The sequence below is a fragment of the Leuresthes tenuis genome, unplaced genomic scaffold (assembly GCF_036924035.1).
Source record: "Leuresthes tenuis unplaced genomic scaffold, fLeuTen1.0.hap1 SCAF_3, whole genome shotgun sequence".
Lineage (NCBI taxonomy): Eukaryota > Metazoa > Chordata > Actinopteri > Atheriniformes > Atherinopsidae > Leuresthes > Leuresthes tenuis.
The window spans coordinates 14,314,788-14,333,786 of NW_027325357.1; the positions used below are offsets into that span (position 1 = coordinate 14,314,788).

The 18,999-nt window shown below is 43.6% G+C and overlaps 2 protein-coding genes across 4 annotated transcripts in view; both read left to right on the forward strand.

Annotated features, from left to right (window-relative positions):
* Positions 1 to 247: 247 nt before the first annotated feature.
* Positions 248 to 8,486, forward strand: tmem51b (transmembrane protein 51b). 2 transcript variants are annotated; one of them, XM_072381953.1, is made up of 3 exons: positions 248 to 324; positions 3,901 to 4,297; positions 7,032 to 8,486. In XM_072381953.1, the coding sequence occupies exons 2-3, from the start codon at positions 3,915 to 3,917 to the stop codon at positions 7,483 to 7,485; spliced, it is 837 nt and encodes a 278-aa protein (XP_072238054.1). In that variant the 5' UTR covers positions 248 to 324; positions 3,901 to 3,914; the 3' UTR covers positions 7,486 to 8,486. The 2 variants fall into 2 exon arrangements, with proteins under 2 accessions (XP_072238054.1, XP_072238053.1); XM_072381952.1 differs by lacking the exon at positions 248 to 324 and adding an exon at positions 442 to 584.
* A 1,366-nt stretch (positions 8,487 to 9,852) lies between these two features.
* skib (v-ski avian sarcoma viral oncogene homolog b) overlaps positions 9,853 to 18,999 on the forward strand; it is a 33,011-nt gene continuing 23,864 nt past the window's right edge. For both annotated transcript variants that reach the window (XM_072381954.1, XM_072381955.1), the window contains exon 1: positions 9,853 to 11,229. In XM_072381954.1, the coding sequence (XP_072238055.1) occupies positions 10,339 to 11,229 (891 nt within the window). In that variant the 5' untranslated portion in view covers positions 9,853 to 10,338. The remainder of the gene's footprint in view (positions 11,230 to 18,999) is intronic.

Below are 18,999 nucleotides of genomic sequence, written 5' to 3' on the forward strand. Positions count from 1 at the left end.
CTCACTACAAAGTGACAATATACCAAAGTGGAGTCTAATTCCAACACAGACTTGCATTTAGATGTCAATACATCCCACACACTGGTCCTTTAAACGCATCCCTAATACTCATTACATTATTTCCTAATGTATTGGGATTAAGTTTGAATTAAATTGTGACGACAACAGGGTTAATCTCGCTGTTTTGAGCAGTTTATTGTTTTGTGTTTCGGTAAATTTGCTTGTGGGCGTGTCCTTGTCCCACCAATCTGTCCCCAGAGGAAGTTTACCTGAGCAGCGCTAGGACCGAGAGGAAAAGAGGTCACGCTTTACAACCGGGACACGGCAGGTTTCGCTTCGGCTGGAATCTGTTCAAAGTTCCTGTCAACTACTATTTGTCTGCAGGGGGACACTGTGGGAATAAGTCCGATTTAGAAAGAAAACCAACGAAAAAAAATAAAGGGAAGGGGGGGGACACGAGTTGTTGCGTCTGTGTGTGCGCGCGCGCTTCCTCTTTTCCCACGCAGATCTTCCTGAAAACACCTGCGTGATTCAGGTAACTCACCGATGAAGAGGGAAGTCCTTGGGCAGTGAGCGGTGAAAAGGTAAGGCCTCTTTTCAGATCATCAAGAACACTATTGAGGCCAAAGTTAGTTGCAGGACTGTTTATGTAGATGAGCTTGAACTGCCCGCGCGGTAATGAAGTGCTCAATCCGAGCTGTGGCCGGATAAGTTGAAACATTTAATGACAGCTACCCTCCCTCTGAGGTGCCTTCCTTCCATACAAAAAAAAATGGAAGCACTTGCTGCAGCGGGACGGAGTCAATCGCAATATTTCTGGCCACTTTTCTCTTATCTTTAACGTTTAATCGCTTGAACTATCAGTGCTACTCGTAAGACAAACGAATTAATTGAGACTGAATTCAAGATGGGCAGCTTTTTAACACCAGAAACGTACAGAAACTGAGCAGGACACGCCCATGCACGCTTACAGGCCCGCAGCACACAACTCGAGGTTGACGTATAAACGCTGAAGAAGGGAAGTAAAGCCCATTTGTGTCCTCTCAGTTTGGGCTGCTGTGAGGTATTAATTTGTCTCCCAGCCAGACAGGAATCAGACCATGTGTTTGACCATGTGTTTGAATCTATATTGCAGCTCGTGTGACTCAGAAAAGACACCCAGAATGAGAGATTTAATCATTACCAAACAAGAATACAGGGGGGATAAACCCCCACTCATAAAGCCAACAGTATTCTGTATTCAATAACCAGAGGCCTTCAGTCTTATAAACGACTCTGACTCAACTCTTCTTGTGCCAGATCTAAAACACTATCTGTTACTTTAGTTACTTTATGTCGGCATAACATTAAAACTGCAGAAAAATACAATGCTCTCAATCAATCCAAAATCATGTCTCGCCTTAAATGCAGATGTTTAGCACAAGAAACGCGAGTTTTCTCTTTTTCAGTGGAATAAGTAGTTGTGCACACAAATGCCAACCAGACCAGTACAGCGCCCCCTTCTTTTCAGCAAATGCCATGAGCCTTGTATCCCTGGAGTTTGTCAGTTTATTGGTCTGATCGTGATCGAATATGACAGAAGCAACCACAGCTTCTCAAATGCTTCTGAGAGACACGTGTGGGCTTCCCTCACAGTAAATCTTAAACTAACAGAGTTGGGTTAATGTGTTTCAGCCAACCTGTGGACTTGGATGCCTGTGATGCGACATGGTCCTGCATAAAGATCAGGATATTTTTATTTAACTTTTTGAATGCTTCAGAAATAGTATCTGAAAATGTATTGGCCGCAGCTTTGGAAGTAGATTTCCATTCCTTCTTCAACCCGAAAAGGTCCAAACCCGCTCATCCTTTTCGAGCCCCTTCTTCAGCTTACCGGTGCCAGACCTGAAGTTGTACCCTGTGACCATTAGTGATCCATTAAGGCTAACTTTTACTTAATCTCTCCATTAAAGCAGCTTTCTTTGGCCTAGTTTTTGATGCTTCAACTTGTAATTGTTTGATTAAAGCACTTGTAGTTTTCTCCTTCTTTACTCTGGCCACGTCTCTGAGGATGAGACACTTTGGGTTTTTTTGGACTCTGCAGGTTAATTTGTGCCTTTTCTTCTCTGTGCACTTTATCTGTTCGACTATCTGTTGCTCAGATCTCTGTAGTCATTTCTGTAGTGTTGCTTTTGTCTTAAAAAAAAGTTTTTAAAGGTTTCGGCTTTTCTCCGTCACTAAACCTCTCCCTCTTTTTGGCAAAATTTCATCAGAATCTACTTCGTCACACTTGTGTAGTTGGAGGCTGGAAAATGGGCTTGCAAATGACTCAAATATCAGAGTGTTCTCTTGCATGATGATTGTAAATTGTTCACACGGCGTAAAATCTTTACAGGATCATCCCTACAGTGTATCAAGTGCTTTTCGTTAGTTTGCATTACTGAAATAATTTATGTCAAGGCAGGGCAATACCTCTGAAGTCATTGCTGTGAAATTATTAGGGTTTTACTCTCCTGATTTATTACAATCGGGCATAAAATGACATTTAAAATCTGTTTCAGTTTGATGTTCAACACGATGAACTGGATCTCACTGTTGTACACCACCCTGCTTGCTTACTGGGGGAACATAATCTCCTACTCTTGGTCCTGGGTAGTAAGTCGGCTACAGTTTGTCTTTGAATAAATAAAAAAATATATAGTTAATCAAAGCAAATACAGGATAGGAAATATGTTAAAGTGATTAAGAAATATCAATGATGTAGCCTACTTCTGTGATCGTCTGTAAATCCATAATAATAAAAAAATATAAAATACATATAATAGAGGAGACAAGAAGAAGAAACGTTAAGAATGACCGTATAACATGAAATAACAATAATAGACTAAACGTAACAAAGACCAACACAAATAGTGAAGCCTGTGATGAAACACAGAGATGTTACAGGTAAGGTTCAAGTTGAAATAAATTTAAATTTCAAATACAAAAAACGATTTTATCTGTTTTTTGTGATTGTGGACCTGGTGAAAAACAGGTTTTGAGGTGATTGTGAGGTAAATGGAAGTCATTTCAAAGCGGTGAGAGTTTAAATCTGAAGATCAAATAAGGGCACCATCAGACATCAGTAAGAACAGTGAAATCATGTGAGTTTTGAAAACTGATATTCTTTAAATTAGGCCTAATATCACAGTTTGTGGTATAATTGTACCATTACATTATTAGAGAAAATAAACCTTTTGATTACAGTGTGAAGTTATGAGTTGTTGACAGTGCAACAACCCCATTGATCTGGGGTTTTTTTCCTACTTTTTATCCATCAATCACTTGATGAAGTAAAGTCACAAACTGTATTGAGGTTTATTGTGTATTTAGCTGCACTCTATCTGGCAGGGATTCTGGTGCTAATTTCCAATCTGAGTCTTTTTTTTTTTTTAATCTTCTCTGTATGTACACAAATGAATGCTCAATAAGAAAAGAGAAGCTATCATCATGTTTTAGAAGACGAGTGTGTCACTTCATTCTTTGTGTGTCCCTCCTCCGTGTTGCTGTCTCTCCGGCTCATGTTTGTCATGTTTGGACATGTGTGGCGCGAACCACAGAACCTTTTCTCTTATACCGGTTTTCTCCCACCTGCAACTTGGTTTCCCTGCTCACTCACTCCTCAAAAATGTGGAACACCTTTCCTGTTACTAAAACAACTTCCCGTAATCACAGACACGGGCAGATCTATTTCGCTGAGTCGTGGCTGCGACATTGAGCCGTCAGCCATTTGTTACGGTAATGTAGTTGCCACCGTGGCTGAGTAGCAGAAGCTGACAACACTGCAGACGCGTTTAGAGACACATTCTTATACTGTAACCTTAATGCTTTCGTACAGCTGGATCTGACTTGTCCCATTTAAAGCCTTGTTTTTCCCCACAGCTTGTCCTGCAGGTATGTGTTCCAGTCGAAGTATATGCAGCGGCAACCGCCCCAACAGGGCCTCCAACTCGCAGACGAGTGGCTCGGGGGCCCACTATGCCCTGTGTGCCCTGGGTGTGGGGCTCATCGCCCTGGGCATTGTCATGATAGTGTGGACTGTGATACCCATGGATGGAGAGGGCTCAGGAAACTCCACCTTCATCCCAGAGAATGGTGATGATGACGATGACGAACGCACAAAGTCCTCGTCGGTGGCATTGGTGCTGGTCGGAGTTGGGATAGTCATGTTGCTCCTGTCCATTTGCCTCGGTGTGAGAAACAAGAGGAGAGCTCAGAGCAGAAGTAACCAGCCAGCGACAACAGGTTTCATGGACCATGTGGCAGGAGAGGAACAGTCGTGAGTGATGACTTCCAGTTCTGCATATTTGAAACTGTTTTGATAGTTAATTTGAAAGCTGTCCTAAGCAGTCATGTAGCCCTGCTGGTCGTTGGCCTTTACACATTAAAGGGGAACTCCGGTATTTTTAAACCTAGACCTTATTCCTGGCATGAAATACGTTTATCTATTCACCGAGAACAGTTTGGCGAAAGTCGGCGTCCTTTGGGAGCTATTTAGTTAACTCGCGATCGGCGTATATCCATATAATGGAGTGAACAGGGCAGGGACTATGATGCCTCTAAATAAGGCATCATCAGTTCCCCTTTAAATACTTATCAGATACTCTTAAAGAATATATCCTCAACTAAGACCAGAGCCCTGTGTCACCATTTTTAAGATAACTTATCCTGATCTGTACCAAACATTAATTGGTTCTTTTGGTCATCCTCAGCCACTTCACTGGTCAGTCATTTTAGCCATTCAGGTCATTTTAGCCATTCGGGTCATTTTAGCCATTCAGGTCATTTTAGCCATAGCCTTGATCTGCCAAAACTGTCACCTTTGGTGAAGGAATAAACTCAACAAACTAAGTTCCTGAATTGTTTTTGAGAGGCTTCATGAGCAACAAAAAAGAAAAATCAAAGTGGCTATAGTTTTTGTTTTTTTTTCCCCAAAAAAACTGTGATCAGATCTAATTTTAAAGGGACTGTTTGTAGTCACAAAACCGCAGAGACCTCCACTTCCTTTATTCTGTTAATATTTAACAGTTTAATTGTTTAACCACAAAGTTTCACTAACCCTAACCCTTGTGGAAATGAAGTTTATCATCTTGCTAACATGTCCGTGTGGTCCTTTTTATTTGCTACAAGACGTATCATGAGCGAAACAGGCAGTCAGCACCATGGCTGAATGTTTCCACAGTGATATGATGATACAGTGAACCGACAGTCTACAAAGGACAGGTTTAAACCGTCATGCTTTCGTATTTTACAAGCATTTGAAACCAAACCTTTTGACTTGCAGGTCTCGACCAGCTTCTCACGTTGACCACTGGGAACAAAGCACAAGCTGTGTTAGCATTTAGCGACACATTATGCTCGTGTAGTGGAGAGGGCTCACATTACCTGTGTGACCTGAAGTGGATGCAGATCAGGCTTCTCTGTTTACACCAACTCTGAGGGAAAGGCTTACTGTACAGTTGTTCGCTTTATCAAGCAGAAGACTAAATGAAAATCATTAAAAAAATACGTTTAGATTCTAATTATTCAGCACTGTTGTAATCTTCCTTTCCTTTTCACACGTGATACGTTATATTAATGGTTTCATCAGTCTGTTAATGGCAGCAATGGCAGTCTTTCACACATTGGTCACTTTTCCGTTAATGATCCCCCACAGTCCATTCAGTCATGCCACAGAAAGAGTCGCTGTGCACATGCAATAGAACAGTCATTTAAAGAGTCACAGTTTTCCAGACCGTGAGAGTTCATATCAAAATGCCAAGTTGGAATTATTTTTTTAAAGAAGGTGGTGAATGGTGACGGTTAAATATATTTAAATGGGATCAGACGGGAAATAGAAGGATCAGCTACAGCTTGAACAGTTTTCCTTCCTTCATTCATTTGCCTCCCACAGATGACAGTTAGAAGCTGCTGAATGATCAGACATTCTCACACAGTCCTGTGTTCTGGCATCGGACGTACTTCAGTAATGACTTTTCTGCTCCCATGCTTGCATACTGGGACAAGGACAGCGGCCCAGTTAAATGACCCAGTCGACCTGTAACCATAGCTCGACTCAGCTGTGTATATGAAATCATGCTGATTGCTGCAGCTAATTATCATAGTTAGAAAGCATCAGGGAGGAATGTTTAAACAGCTCTGTTATTTATTCATTTGCACAGTTTTGACATATTCCTCTGAGCAGCTAATCCGAAGCCGAATGAAATGGTGACTTCAACCGTTTGCACTTTTTCTTGGTATGTTATAAGGTCTGAGCCAGTCGTGCGTCTTAGAATGTTACAGAAAGGCACCAGAGTTGTGTGTAACACTGATACTTTCAGTTTCCGCCGGCTTAATGGAAAGCAGTGCATGTCTGAAACTGACCTTGGATCACATGAGCTTCCTGGTGGCTTGGCCTACCTAATCTCTGTAGGTTTCTGCATTTTTTTTTAGATAAACATCAAACCCTGTAACAATTTATCTGCCTTACATCATGTCAGCACTCGATTTCGAAAGTGTAACTGTACTTAGAAACTAATCCAAAACCTTTGGACAGCAGCACCCATCTCTTCATCTGCATTTTGTTGAAGTCTCACTGAGTTCACTCAGGGGCATTAAGGAGCTCTGTCAGACATCTGTCTCGTGCTGTATTTAGATTTGAAATTGTTGTTCATCTCATTTCTCTGCTTTTTCTCTGTTTTCAGTTGTTTGTTTCGAGTTAAACATTTTAACTAAGTGGAACCTGACCTTCCACCTGGTTCTTTTAGTTCTGTGGCCATCAACATTTGAACGTGCTTGACTTAAATATTACTCAGTCATACGTTGCAACAAGTTAGCAGAGACACAGAGGATTACTTAGTGGGTAAAATTCAGATTTCAGAAGAGTTGTTGACTTAAACTGAGCTGATTAGCGCATATTTTAGACTTGCGTTGACTAAGAGGACACAACATGACACGTGAATGCTGAAATTATGGCTGCTGGAGATGTGATTGTGCTTTCTCACTGAGGGCCATCTCTTGTGTTCCTTTCAAAGATCTGCAGACCCGGCTGCGTACAACGTGCCGAGCTACGAGGAAGTTGTTGGCAGTGGCGAATACCCCGTCCGCCAGAGCAACCTTCGCCAGAGCACCTCACAGCTGCCGTCCTACGAGGACATCATAGCTGCCGTGGAGAATGAGGGAACAGAGCCCAGTAACAACTCAACCGAGGGCACCCCTCTGAATAATCCTGCAGCGGCACCTGTTCAACCTGGGGCTGAGCCGCAGGCTGAGCATGCTGCCCTCGCATCAAACCCCAGCTTACCCGCTCGTAGCAGCAGCCGGGCCAGCCGTTTACTGCGGCCCCTTCGGGTGAGAAGAATAAAGTCGGACAAACTACACCTGAAAGACTTCCGCCTCCAGATCCGCACGCCGACACAGAACCCTGTGACCATTGAACCCATCACTCCGCCTCCACAGTATGACAATAAAATGCCTGAATTACAGTAAGCTAATATCTCATTTTTTGCGTTGATTGAAAACGAATGAAAGTCTCTAAAAGGCCAAATATTTACGAAAATCCAATTTTAAAAACCTTTTTTTGAGTGATAGATTTGGTGGCAGGGCGGAGGCTGCACAGACACAGCCCTGACACGAGGACACTGGTGTGGATCTCTTGGTCTTTATTCCTGAAGCTTGTGAGTGGCGTGCTCTTTCTGTGAAAATGCATTTTAAGATCTGCGTGAAAATGATCGGCTTTAACAGGTGAAGTTTTTGTCTTAAAGCGATTGTGCTGTAAAGTTTGCCCAAAAATAGGACAGGATTTGAGTTTTTTTTTTTTTTGTTTTATGTAATAGCCTATTATAATTTCCAGATTGTGTCTCTTTACCAGGATTTTCTGTTGTTGGTGTTGTCTTAAACCAACTCTTGAGCAGTAAAAGGAGAAAGAGGAAGTTGATTATCTGCGATACTTTTAAGTCACGTTGTCAGATGGGCAGATTTTCATCATTTGTAACTGACGAGAAAACAATGAGGCCTAAGATTCAACACTTATTAGCTCTCAATTAATGATTTGTTTGTTTGTGTGTTGTTTTTAAACTCTTTATCTAGAAGAAAAAAGCCCAAATCGAATTGACACAGATGTCAAGAGAAGAGTCTTTTACAACCACGAGTTAAATGTTGGACATCCTGGTGTTGTGATATTATTATTATTATTATTATCTGAATATATAGTACATTCCTTCATGGACCTTTTATGAATGTCGAGATGTTTAAATGTGTTTTTAAATATGTTATATTTGTAAAGCGGTGGTGAATAAATGTTTTCGCTAATTTAAGATCTGTTTAAGAAATGATATTTTTGTTACAAAATGTCAGTGAACAGTAGTTGAATTTGTCTATGATGTTATGTCAATGTTGAAATCCCTCAAAACAAATGGATCTACTTCATAGAGGAAGTGGCAGGACGAGAGGAAAAGCCTTGTTGATACCTCGTTAATGCAGCAGAATTATTTTCTATTTTCAGTTGATTTTCTTTTTTGTTTGTTTCTAAATTTGCATGCTTTTAGTTTGGATAGAGTTGTATTTATTTTGGAAAATAACTTTTGGTTAATAAAATCTAACTTGAAGGTTTTGCTTTACCTTTGTTTCTCTGTACTCCACAAATGCATCAGACTTCATTGCGCTTAAGATTCTTTGGTTTGCATTTAGCGCCCTCTAGTGGTTCAAACGCTTACATTGCCTAATCAAATAGCACCCATTATTCCCATAGGAATTGCGTCACAAGTTATCTCTGAACAATATAAGCAACGGTGTGTTGTGTTACTGTGTGAGTGAAATAATATGTGAGTGGGTGAGGCAGATTGAGTGGCTTTTTTTTAATGCATTTCAGCTCTCCACTGAGGGCCCTCTTGCAAGAACTCCCAAGTGGCAAAGTAGCCACATTTTATATTTTGTAAGGGCGAACATGCAAGAGCCAAAACTTTCGAATAAATCCGCAACGTCTCCTTCCACCATATAAAGTAGAAGCTCGAGCGGATATGAAAACGGTAATATTAAATTGAACTTGGGACTCCACGATTTCAGGCTTTACGTGTCTTTAATGTTGAGAACCGGAAATATAAAGTGAGTGATGGCAGAAATAGATACTGAAGCGGAGTAACACGAATCCCCAGCAGCTGTGAAGATACTTCACCAGCAGTATTTGAAAACAATTTATCAAGTAGTTTATGGAAAAGACAAACCATAAAAATCAGTTAAGACGTAAATGTTTGTGATTCTCTTTGTCTGTCATTGTCTACATTGCGTCAATGAAATATTATAACACTAAAAATAAAAAGTGTTGAAAAAAGCGAACGCAAAATCTCCATAAATTAAATACTCCCAAAACCGGAGAATACTTTCTGCTAAATAATCTACTCAGAGAACCGTACTCAGTTCAGGAAAATGGGCATTATGTGTGCCTATTAGTCAAAACTTGAGATCCTTCTTGTGTTTCATAGAGCGTGTGTTCTGTATATTGTGCCATAAAGCATCAGACAATGTAGTCTTCAAGTGGAAAATTGAAAATACTCAAACTTATCTACACTATGGCAGTGTACAGTCAAAATGTCCCACCGAGTGTTCATTTTGCCTGTTTCTGCAGTTTCAAACTAACATCCTGTAGGAAATAGATCTTCCGTCTCGTGTCCTCACCAGTTTCTGCAAATGAATTACAGAAGCGCAGATTTGCGACGCGCGTACATCTTAAGTGGCGACTTAGTGTTTATATTTTCGGTATGAACTTCGTTTTCCAGAGCTCCACCCTCGCCTCGGTTTAGAAAGCTTTTTTTTTTCTTTTCTTTTCTTTTTTTTTTTTTATGTGCAGCTGCCATGTAGCAGGGGGAGGAACAGCTGGCTGAGGGAAGAGCCAGCCCGGGGAGTCAGTCACATTCCTGGCTGGGATTCAATGACTGAACCAGACACAAACAAACAGAGAGGCAGAGAGAGGGAGAGACTCACACACTGAGTGAGTGGGGAGACAGACTGAGAGTACGCCAGACTGAGCAGACGAGGCTTATTTCGGGCGCACATTAGGAGTGCGTAAAACCGCAGGAGCGCTGAAACATTGTACCCGGTGATTGTACGCTGGATAATACAAGTTTTGAGTCTCCGAGTTGACGACTTTATTTGCGTCGTTTACAGGAACTGCCCTATGATTTCAGCGGCTTTCGTTTTTCTGAATGGACGCGCTGGGAAGCTTCTCTGCTGACATGGAAATGCTCGTTATGGAGCTTGTTGCCGGATGCTGAGGACGCCCGCTCCGAAAAGTCAGAGTCTGCTTTCATTTTTAGGTCTCAACTCCCGTTTCCAACCGACGAAAACATGGAGGGCACGAGCTTCCAGCCCCATCCCGGACTCCAGCAAACTCTGAAGCAGTTCCATCTGAGTTCAAGTCGCTCTCTCGGCGGACCGGCGGCGTTCTCCGCTCGGTGGCACCAGGACTCGCTCTTCTGTAAAGATGGGAAATCCGCAGAGATGATGCTCTCCCTGCCGGCTCAGACACCTCCGGTGATGTCTGGCCCACTTTTCATTCCGTCCGACCGCTCCACGGAGAGGTGCGAGACGGTGCTGGAGCGAGAGCCCATCTCCTGCTTCGTGGTCGGCGGAGAGAAACGACTGTGCCTGCCGCAGATCCTCAACAGCGTCCTGAGAGATTTCTCCCTCCAGCAGATCAACTCGGTGTGCGACGACCTGCACATCTACTGCTCCAGGTGCACGGCGGACCAGCTGGAGATCCTCAAAGTGGTGGGTATCCTGCCCTTCTCGGCACCGTCCTGCGGGCTGATCACTCAGACTGATGCTGAGCGCCTCTGCAACGCACTCATCTACGGCGGCACGTACCCTCCTCACTGCAACAAGGAGTTGGGCTCCATGGAGTTGGAGAGAACCGAGAAAAGCTTCAAAGTCTATCACGAATGTTTCGGCCGGTGTAAAGGCCTGTTTGTCCCGGAACTGTACACCGGTCCGGCTGCCGCTTGCATCCAGTGCATGGACTGCAGACTCATGTACCCGCCTCACAAGTTTGTGGTCCACAGTCACAAGAGACTAGAGAACCGGACTGTCCACTGGGGCTTCGACTCCGCCAACTGGCGGGCTTATGTGCTCTTAGACCCGGACTACGCCGACAAGGAGAAAAGTCACCTGGAGCAGCTGCTAAAAGAGTTAAAAGGAAAATACGATCTGACGGGGAAACTGCCCAGTAAATCCTGCAGAGTAAGTCACACTTAGAATTGATTCTGCTTTTGAGGAACGTTCATATTAAAGTCTATTTATTAGCATCCGTGGATATTTCAACAGCTCACCATCACATGTATTGAGAAACTTTCATTTTGACTTAGGCCTGCCACTGTCTCCTTTTGTATTTGATTGATTGATTGTGTTCCCAGTCCCATCTCCCTGTGCTTGTCTGGTCTGCATGTGCACCATGAGACACATCACTCACCTCATATGTCTAAAAGAGGTGAACTGAAGCCATCAGCTTGTGCCCCTGAGCATCCATCCCATCACGGAAAGCTCCCCCCCACTTCACCCCACCCCCTCAGAGTGACCCAAGGGCATCTGCATTATGATGAATGAGCTCTCAATGATATATTTTATGAGCGTGAGGGTGCAGAGAGGGGCAGGGGAACCGGTAGCATGTTGTGGGGAAAGGGTGTAAGGGTTTAATGAGGTTTGGAATATGGAAATGTGTGTGAGGGAGAGATAGAGGGGGGGTTGCAGCTCCTTGCGTGGGTCAGTGATGCTCAGGGCCAGGGGGACGAGGTGGCTGTTTCTTCGTCACAGAGCAGCTGTCATGTGGGACTCTGATAATGAGTGGACATCTCTGAATGCATCACCGTGGCTCTGAGGAGAAGCCAGGAAATGCTCATTACTCCATTTCAAAATGCAGAAAACAGTGTCAGAAAAGGTTTTTTGTTTCCTGGAATTCACTTCTTGTTATTTCATGTTTTTCCATTAACTGGATGCTGCTGACACCTGACAAGTGTCTGCATTTAAACAAAAAAAAGAAAAAAGTCTTGCACCTGTGGTTGATATCTTCCTAACAGCAGTCAGCAGGTCTTGATGTATCACCTGCGAGTTCTATATTTCCTCAAAATGTTGAGTCCCGCGCTGACAGTCTTTCAGCGTGTGTGTGATGAACTGCTCACAGGGTCTGAGCATCACGGAGGCAGCCTGGTGGAGGGGGCAGTGCATATTTGCTGTGGTTCACTGTCAGTTGTGTTCCAGTTAGCAGACAGGCCCGGTCCTCGGGGAGCTGCACACCAGCACTCTCCCATACATCAGCCTGACAGGCCAAGCTGCTGAAAGGCCAGACCGGGGCTCACAGGCTGCGTTTGGCTCGGCTTACCCATGAAATAAAGACACAATGTTATCGGTCTGCCACAGCCTCTCTCTGATGTCAGGGTGTTTTATTAATAAGAGACAGGTTACCTTGTCTGCTTATATCATCTGTCTAGACTGCCTCCCCATGTACTGTACGAGGGGATTCGTGCAGATACAGCGCTGTCTGTGTCTTCGCTGCTTAAAGGATTATTGTTCCAGAGTTTCTGGAATGTAATTTGGAATTATAGCTGTGAATGGAGAAACGCTGCAGCCAGCTCACAAAAACAAAGGCCATATCAGGAGATCTGTTTTGCATCAAATCCAGCATTTGGTCATTTCGCCGTTTCCCTAATGTGCAGATGAGGGCAGATTGCAGGGAGGACGCTGCAGACTTTCTCATTCAGAAGATGCAAAGTGTTTGAGCCAGGCCTTGACATGTGTTGTCAAAGGGCCACGACCTCTGACCTTTCCTCCAAAGACAATGACCCAGCCAACCCCCATTCTTTTCACAGCATCCAATCACATGGCCTCTTGTTCGGTCCACTAGCCAGATGGTTTCCTGGTATATGATGGAGAAATATACGGAGCAAACGATATTCTTTATAGCAGCTTGATTCTTATTAAACAATAATGTGTTTTGCTGTTAGCTTGAACTCTGACATGATTGTGAGTACTTTGATTTTAGAATGTCTGACTTGATATAAAAGGCTCTCTCCACTGTGCTGACCCCTTGCATTTAGCAACTCAAATATGAACTGTTCTAATTAGCATAGAAATCTTCAAAAAAGAGGATTGGAATAAATTTTAAGACAAACCTTCGAGGCCAAAGTCAAATACCCCTGAGCATTAACTGTAAAAACAAAATCCCCAAGAAGTGCGGGCAATGCGATCAATCATCTGACTGAGTGGAGAGTTAAAGGAGACTCTGGAGAACTGTGTGGACCCCCCATAATGGAATGGATATTAAAACCATCCAAGTGAGGCCAATTTATGCCTTTTTCCATCCCATTGTTCTCCTCACTCGATGCAATTAGCCTCAAACCTGTAGTAAACCAGAGCGTGAATCGACGGCTAAAGGGTGGTGCGACCTGCTTTTGTAAAAAGCGAATGAATGAATGTTCATTTTTCTCTGCGTCCTCCATTATCAGCTTACTGTGCGTTCATCTGCGCTCGTGTGTGGGCGCCTTTATGCATATATCGAGTGTACACGTGTGTTTGCATGTAAACAGGCAAGTGTTATGACTGGATCAGCTGTATGAGGCAGATTAAAATGGGCTCACTGCCGGCTCATTTCCATTCCCATCTGTCTGCTGACCTCTTCTAAGTCCTGAAAGCCGACATGGGGAATCTCTTTGGTCCTTGATGGGCCCGTCTGACCCAGCCAGCTAAAACCCAACTCACCCACATCACTTACATTAAACTATCATTCACATTTAATTCACAATTGGCATATTTTTTAATCTCACCACCTGTGCCTCAAATTTTGATTTGAAGTTTTAGCACAATTCACTTTCTCCAACTTGTCCTTGGAAACATCATTCTTTTGAAAGCATTTACCAAAGCCCCAAACCCCCTTCAAGCCAGCCAGTCCGTGACTGCTGACCGGAGTGTTGTGGCCAAAGCAGGGGCGGCTTGTCAAGCCAAAGGGGTGTCGGGAGCTCCCAGGGGTTGTGGCCTTCATTCTGGCAGTGATGACCCCATGTTAAAAGGGTGTCAGCTGGGGCTCTCTCATGGGTAATGTGTGCTAAAGACCTGCCGCCTCCTTTGTTTGAGGGCCGGGCTTTCAGGGGCTGTGAAGTGCAGCAGTGGTTCTTTGTGATTGACTTGTTTCTTTGGGTGCTGTGTGGATAGGTCTGTAACCTCCAGCCTCTCTGAGGGTGGGAAACCCGTGCTTGTGAGACTGCTGTGTCACCGCTTTCCTGGTTATGTTGCTCAAAGACAGATTGGAGCCTGTGGTGGTGTCTGCATGTCTAATAGTGATGATGCTGGGAAATAGTTCAGTATCATCATTAATGGACTTTTAACAGAAGTATAATGCTGTTATTTGATTACATCATCAAACTCTCTTGTAAAAATCTTCCGTGCAAATTAATTGCAATGAATTGATCAAATAATAGAATTTAGTTTTGATATTTTTGTTTGATCCGATTGGAGAGCTGTCCCTTATGGAAACCATATTTTTGCTTCTTTGTCTCATCAATATTAGCTCTAATATTTTAAATGCATTGCCTTTATTATAGCAGGGAATCTATACAAAGTTATCTCATAGTACTTTCTTACTAAAATGTCCTATGAACGTACTATGGTTGAAGAAGTATTCAGATTCTTTATTTCTGTAAAAGTATTATGCCACAAACACCAAGTGTATTACAAATGAAACGTTTCTATGAAGCAGCATAGACATCACAAAGTACTTCAAGCATCAACAAGTGGAAATCAAAGATACTTCCAACATTGTGAAATGTTTTTATGTTTTATGTGTTCAGGGAGGAAAGCAAGACTCCGGTGTACTTATAAAGACAGCATGGGTCACATGTGAATATGCTCAAATAGTACATATAAAATAAGAATGAATAGAGACACAGCAAAACCACGAATATCAACAATGAAAGAGAATGATCTTCTCGTTAGAGTCATGCAAGGTTAAAAACACGGGCGGTGGAGTCCGTTCTAACCTTTACACCCAGATGTGCTGCCTTTAAGTAATTTAAGTTTACCTTGAACTGATTTAACGTGCAGTGTTGAGGTTTGTTCTGAGCCTCAGTGATAGACTGTAACCAGTATTCTAATTCACTCCGGCACCGTCGTACAGGTGAGGAGTCGGTGCACGTCGCCACGACAATCAAATCAACAGTCTGTTTGAAGTGGGAATTTGTGTCAAAGACGACAATATGCAAAATTACACAAATTTTCCCAGGGACGATCCCTGGGAAATACATTCAAACAAATGCTTCAGTTGTATTGCTTTATATCCTGAAATTCATCTTATTTTTAAGGAGCGTATTCAAAATGCTCAAATTTCAACAAGCACAGTACTATAGGGATTTTTCTTTTAGCACTGCTTTATATTTTGCATTTACACATTTTGCAAACACATGAATGCACGAATCCAAGTTAGCGAGGCCAATTGGATGCGAAAAAGACCCTAAAACTAAAGCGAGAGGGCGTTTCAAGAATGTTTGACACACTTCATTGCCTGATTTTCTATCTGATCATTTTACATGGGTGTTGCTTCTCTCTAAACCTCGATGACACAGCACAGTACTAAAGTGCGAAGGACTTCTTGTATATCTCGATGAGTGAGGGAGGAGGATGATTAGTGTTGATCAGTGCTGATGAGACGAAGGAGGAGATGAGCACTGGCTGTGACTGCAGTCAACAAGCCAGTCATTCAGTCAGTTGGTCGGGCTGTTAGTGGCAGAACAGATGCCTGTATTGAGTTAGTGTTATTCCACAATCATCATCAATTCCTCCTCGATCACCTCCTGATTTCCAGCTCTGTGATTAAGAGTCAGGCCCATCTGGTGCGTAGACAGGAAATCCTGGAGTCTGCATCTGCTGCTTGCTGAGCTAAGCTGCTGCAGTCAGGGGGCTTTAAACTCTAATAATCCCACATAACTCCTGGAATGCAAAGACCACAGTGCACATCAAAACTGTCATCTTCGCTGGACAGTCATTTGCAGAAGGACCCAGACTCTCTTCCTCCCTCATGAGCCCACTCAAAACATCCTCACAATTTATAGCCACTCCCTCTGGAATTTTGTAATTAGAGCATGAATTAGATATACCACAAAGAGTACATTATACAGAGAAACCAACAATGCAATTGCACATACCAATTCAGAGTGCTTGTCTGATGGGACTTGGAGGACAAAAGACACGCAAACAGGACTGCAATGTTTATCCCTTTAGATTTTCCCTCTTTAATGACCTGCAGCTCCATAGAACTGTTAGACCACATTGGAGATGTGCTAATGGAGCTCCAGCCAGAGCAGAAGTAGGTCCTGCTGGTGCCATATGACAAATCGGCATGCTGCTCTCGCCTACAATCCGCCCACCAAACACCTTCAAAGCTATCAGGAGGATTAGCTCACGCAGCTAAACCAAACAGACTGCTCAGTGTTCAGACAGTATTCGGGCCAAATCTTGTTTGTGCCTCCTGTTTTGATGGCTAGCAGATCACAATCGGGGGGCTGCTATCGGTTCACTTGCAACCGGTGCGGTGCCAAGCTGCTGCACATTGCTGTTTCTGTGGGGAAAGGAGAATGGATGTTTTAGGGATTTACACAACTCTATTGCTCTTTGGGATATGCATAATTTATTTTAGGATTAGGATGGTTTAGATTAACTTTGAATTCTCTGCTGAGTTCAGAAGACGGTGAAGCGGAGGAGACAGATGGGTGTGAGTGTAGTTATATATTTGTGTGACGGTGACTTAAAAGTTCAAATCCAATATGTTTTTTTTATGTCTTTCTGCATGTGGGCAGGTCTGGACCACAACATTTTGAGGCCTCCTCAGACTCCACACACTCTCATAAAGGACTCATCTTCAGTCAGAGTCTGCTCTGTAGGCTTGTGATTGGAGGGCGCCTGTGGTTGCTAAGCAGAGCTGCTCTTCCTGTGCTAAATAAGAACTTCGTGCTCTCTGGCTGGTGGGCTCAAAGAAGCGCGCCAGAACGAACACACACACACACACACACACACACACGCGTACGCACAGACCTCACAGTGCACAGACCTCTTACAGTTCAGAGACCTCACCCTCCTCAATTCACTGCCTATCCTCTCTCATTCTAACCTTTGCACTGTGACTCCACAACTCTCCTCCTCCTCCTCTTCCTCTTTCGCCTCCCTGCTGTCCTTTTTCCGTCTCCTCCTCCTCAACTTTGCATCGCTTCTCCCACAGGCCAGCGCCACGTAAAATCTCCCCCTCTCCATCACTGAGACCTTCTTGACTGACACCTCCGCTGCCTCGTCGCCACCACTCACCTCCTCAGTTTGACACCTCCTCGACCCTGTAGGACACACACGAACGGAGGCACAAACACAGGCTCTCCTCCTCTCAGCTGCTGAGATCTCCTACTGCACTCCCCCTCACACTGCATTATACTTAGATCTCCACCTCCACTGTAGTCAGCACATGCTGTATGAGTCTGTATTCAAACTGGCCTACATACGGTGTGCCGCACATGTATCATTGTGCTGTTCAAGAGTGTGAGGGCTGCTTGTCTCACTTTGGACAAATTAAAACTCACCATCCATCTCTTGAATTCAGATAGATAGATAGATAGATAGATAGATAGATAGATAGATAGATAGATAGATAGATAGATAGATAGATAGATAGATAGATAGATAGAAGTGGAGGTAGTGCTAGTTTGTCAGGATAACCTCATAACCATCCTCCAGGCTCATTTCAAGTGCTCCCTAAATGCACGAATGAGTGGGATCCACATTTTTGGCTCTCTCCTGTTTTGCTCTGTGCTGTAACAGATGCCTGATCTCTTGTGTGTCTGATTGTGCCACCTGAACACTGCATCTCGAAAATCCGCTCTAAGAGCATTAAGAGCTCCGAGCCCAACAACTCCAAATATGTTTTATTTCTTCATAATACTATTTTTGCTGAGGTCAGAGCTTGTAGGGGAACAATTATTCTGTCCGTAAACGCTGCAAGCCCTCGTGTGCTCTTTAGACCACCTAATCGTGCTTTCTTGCAGAGACGGGGCAATGCAGCACTGTCAGCAGGCACCGTATCAAATGAATTCAGCACAGCTGTCCTAGCGGACTCTGTGGCAGTGAGAGGGGAGCGTTATTTATTCAGCATTACGGTCACCCCAGGATTTGTCACTCTTTACCACGGCATCATCTGGTCAGATGGACCTTTTTCCCTCTGCGACCTTGCATTAAGCAGCAGAATGTCTTTGCAAATGCAACCTGCTAAAGAGTTAGCCACCTGCCCCACCCAGCTCACACTTTCTGCCCTTTCATTCAGCATCAGTCCAACAGGGTTTATATTTAAAAAGACAGGCGTAAAGATGGGCTTCAGTTGTTCACAAGCAAGAGGCATCTCCTCACACCCCCCACTCTCTTTTTGCAGGTGTCTACTAGTTGTGCGACTGCCCGTACTGTCATTGCTGTGCCAACTGTCTTGCGCTTGTGACATTGACAAGCTTCTGGCTCTATTTCCAGCCAGTCGACAAGCGCAGACATACACAGCCATGGCCTGAAATAGAGCAGGCCCACCCTTTATCCTGTAATGAGGGGACTATTATAAGCCTGGTGTCTTAAGCAGTGTGTGGCTGATGTCAAGAAAAGAGCTAGCGCTCACATCGTCTCAAAAAACATCAAGCTCCTTTTCAGATTATCATCAAAGCTTATCACCTCCCTCTTATGTGCCAATAGATGTGATCGGCTGGATGGCCGCTCACCTATTCCCATTTTACTCAAGAGATGGCAAAGAAAAATCGAAAGATGATGACAGGACAGTTTTTAACTGCATATACAGCATATATTTTTGAACATATTAAATTTGCACTTGCTCTAGAATCTGTCGATTGTTTTGAATCAAATGCAGAGAAGGTAGTCTGGTTGGTGGCGTCCGTCCCATATGGAATGTATGAATTATTCCTGAGCTAATAACAGGGTATTGTTGGTGTGCTC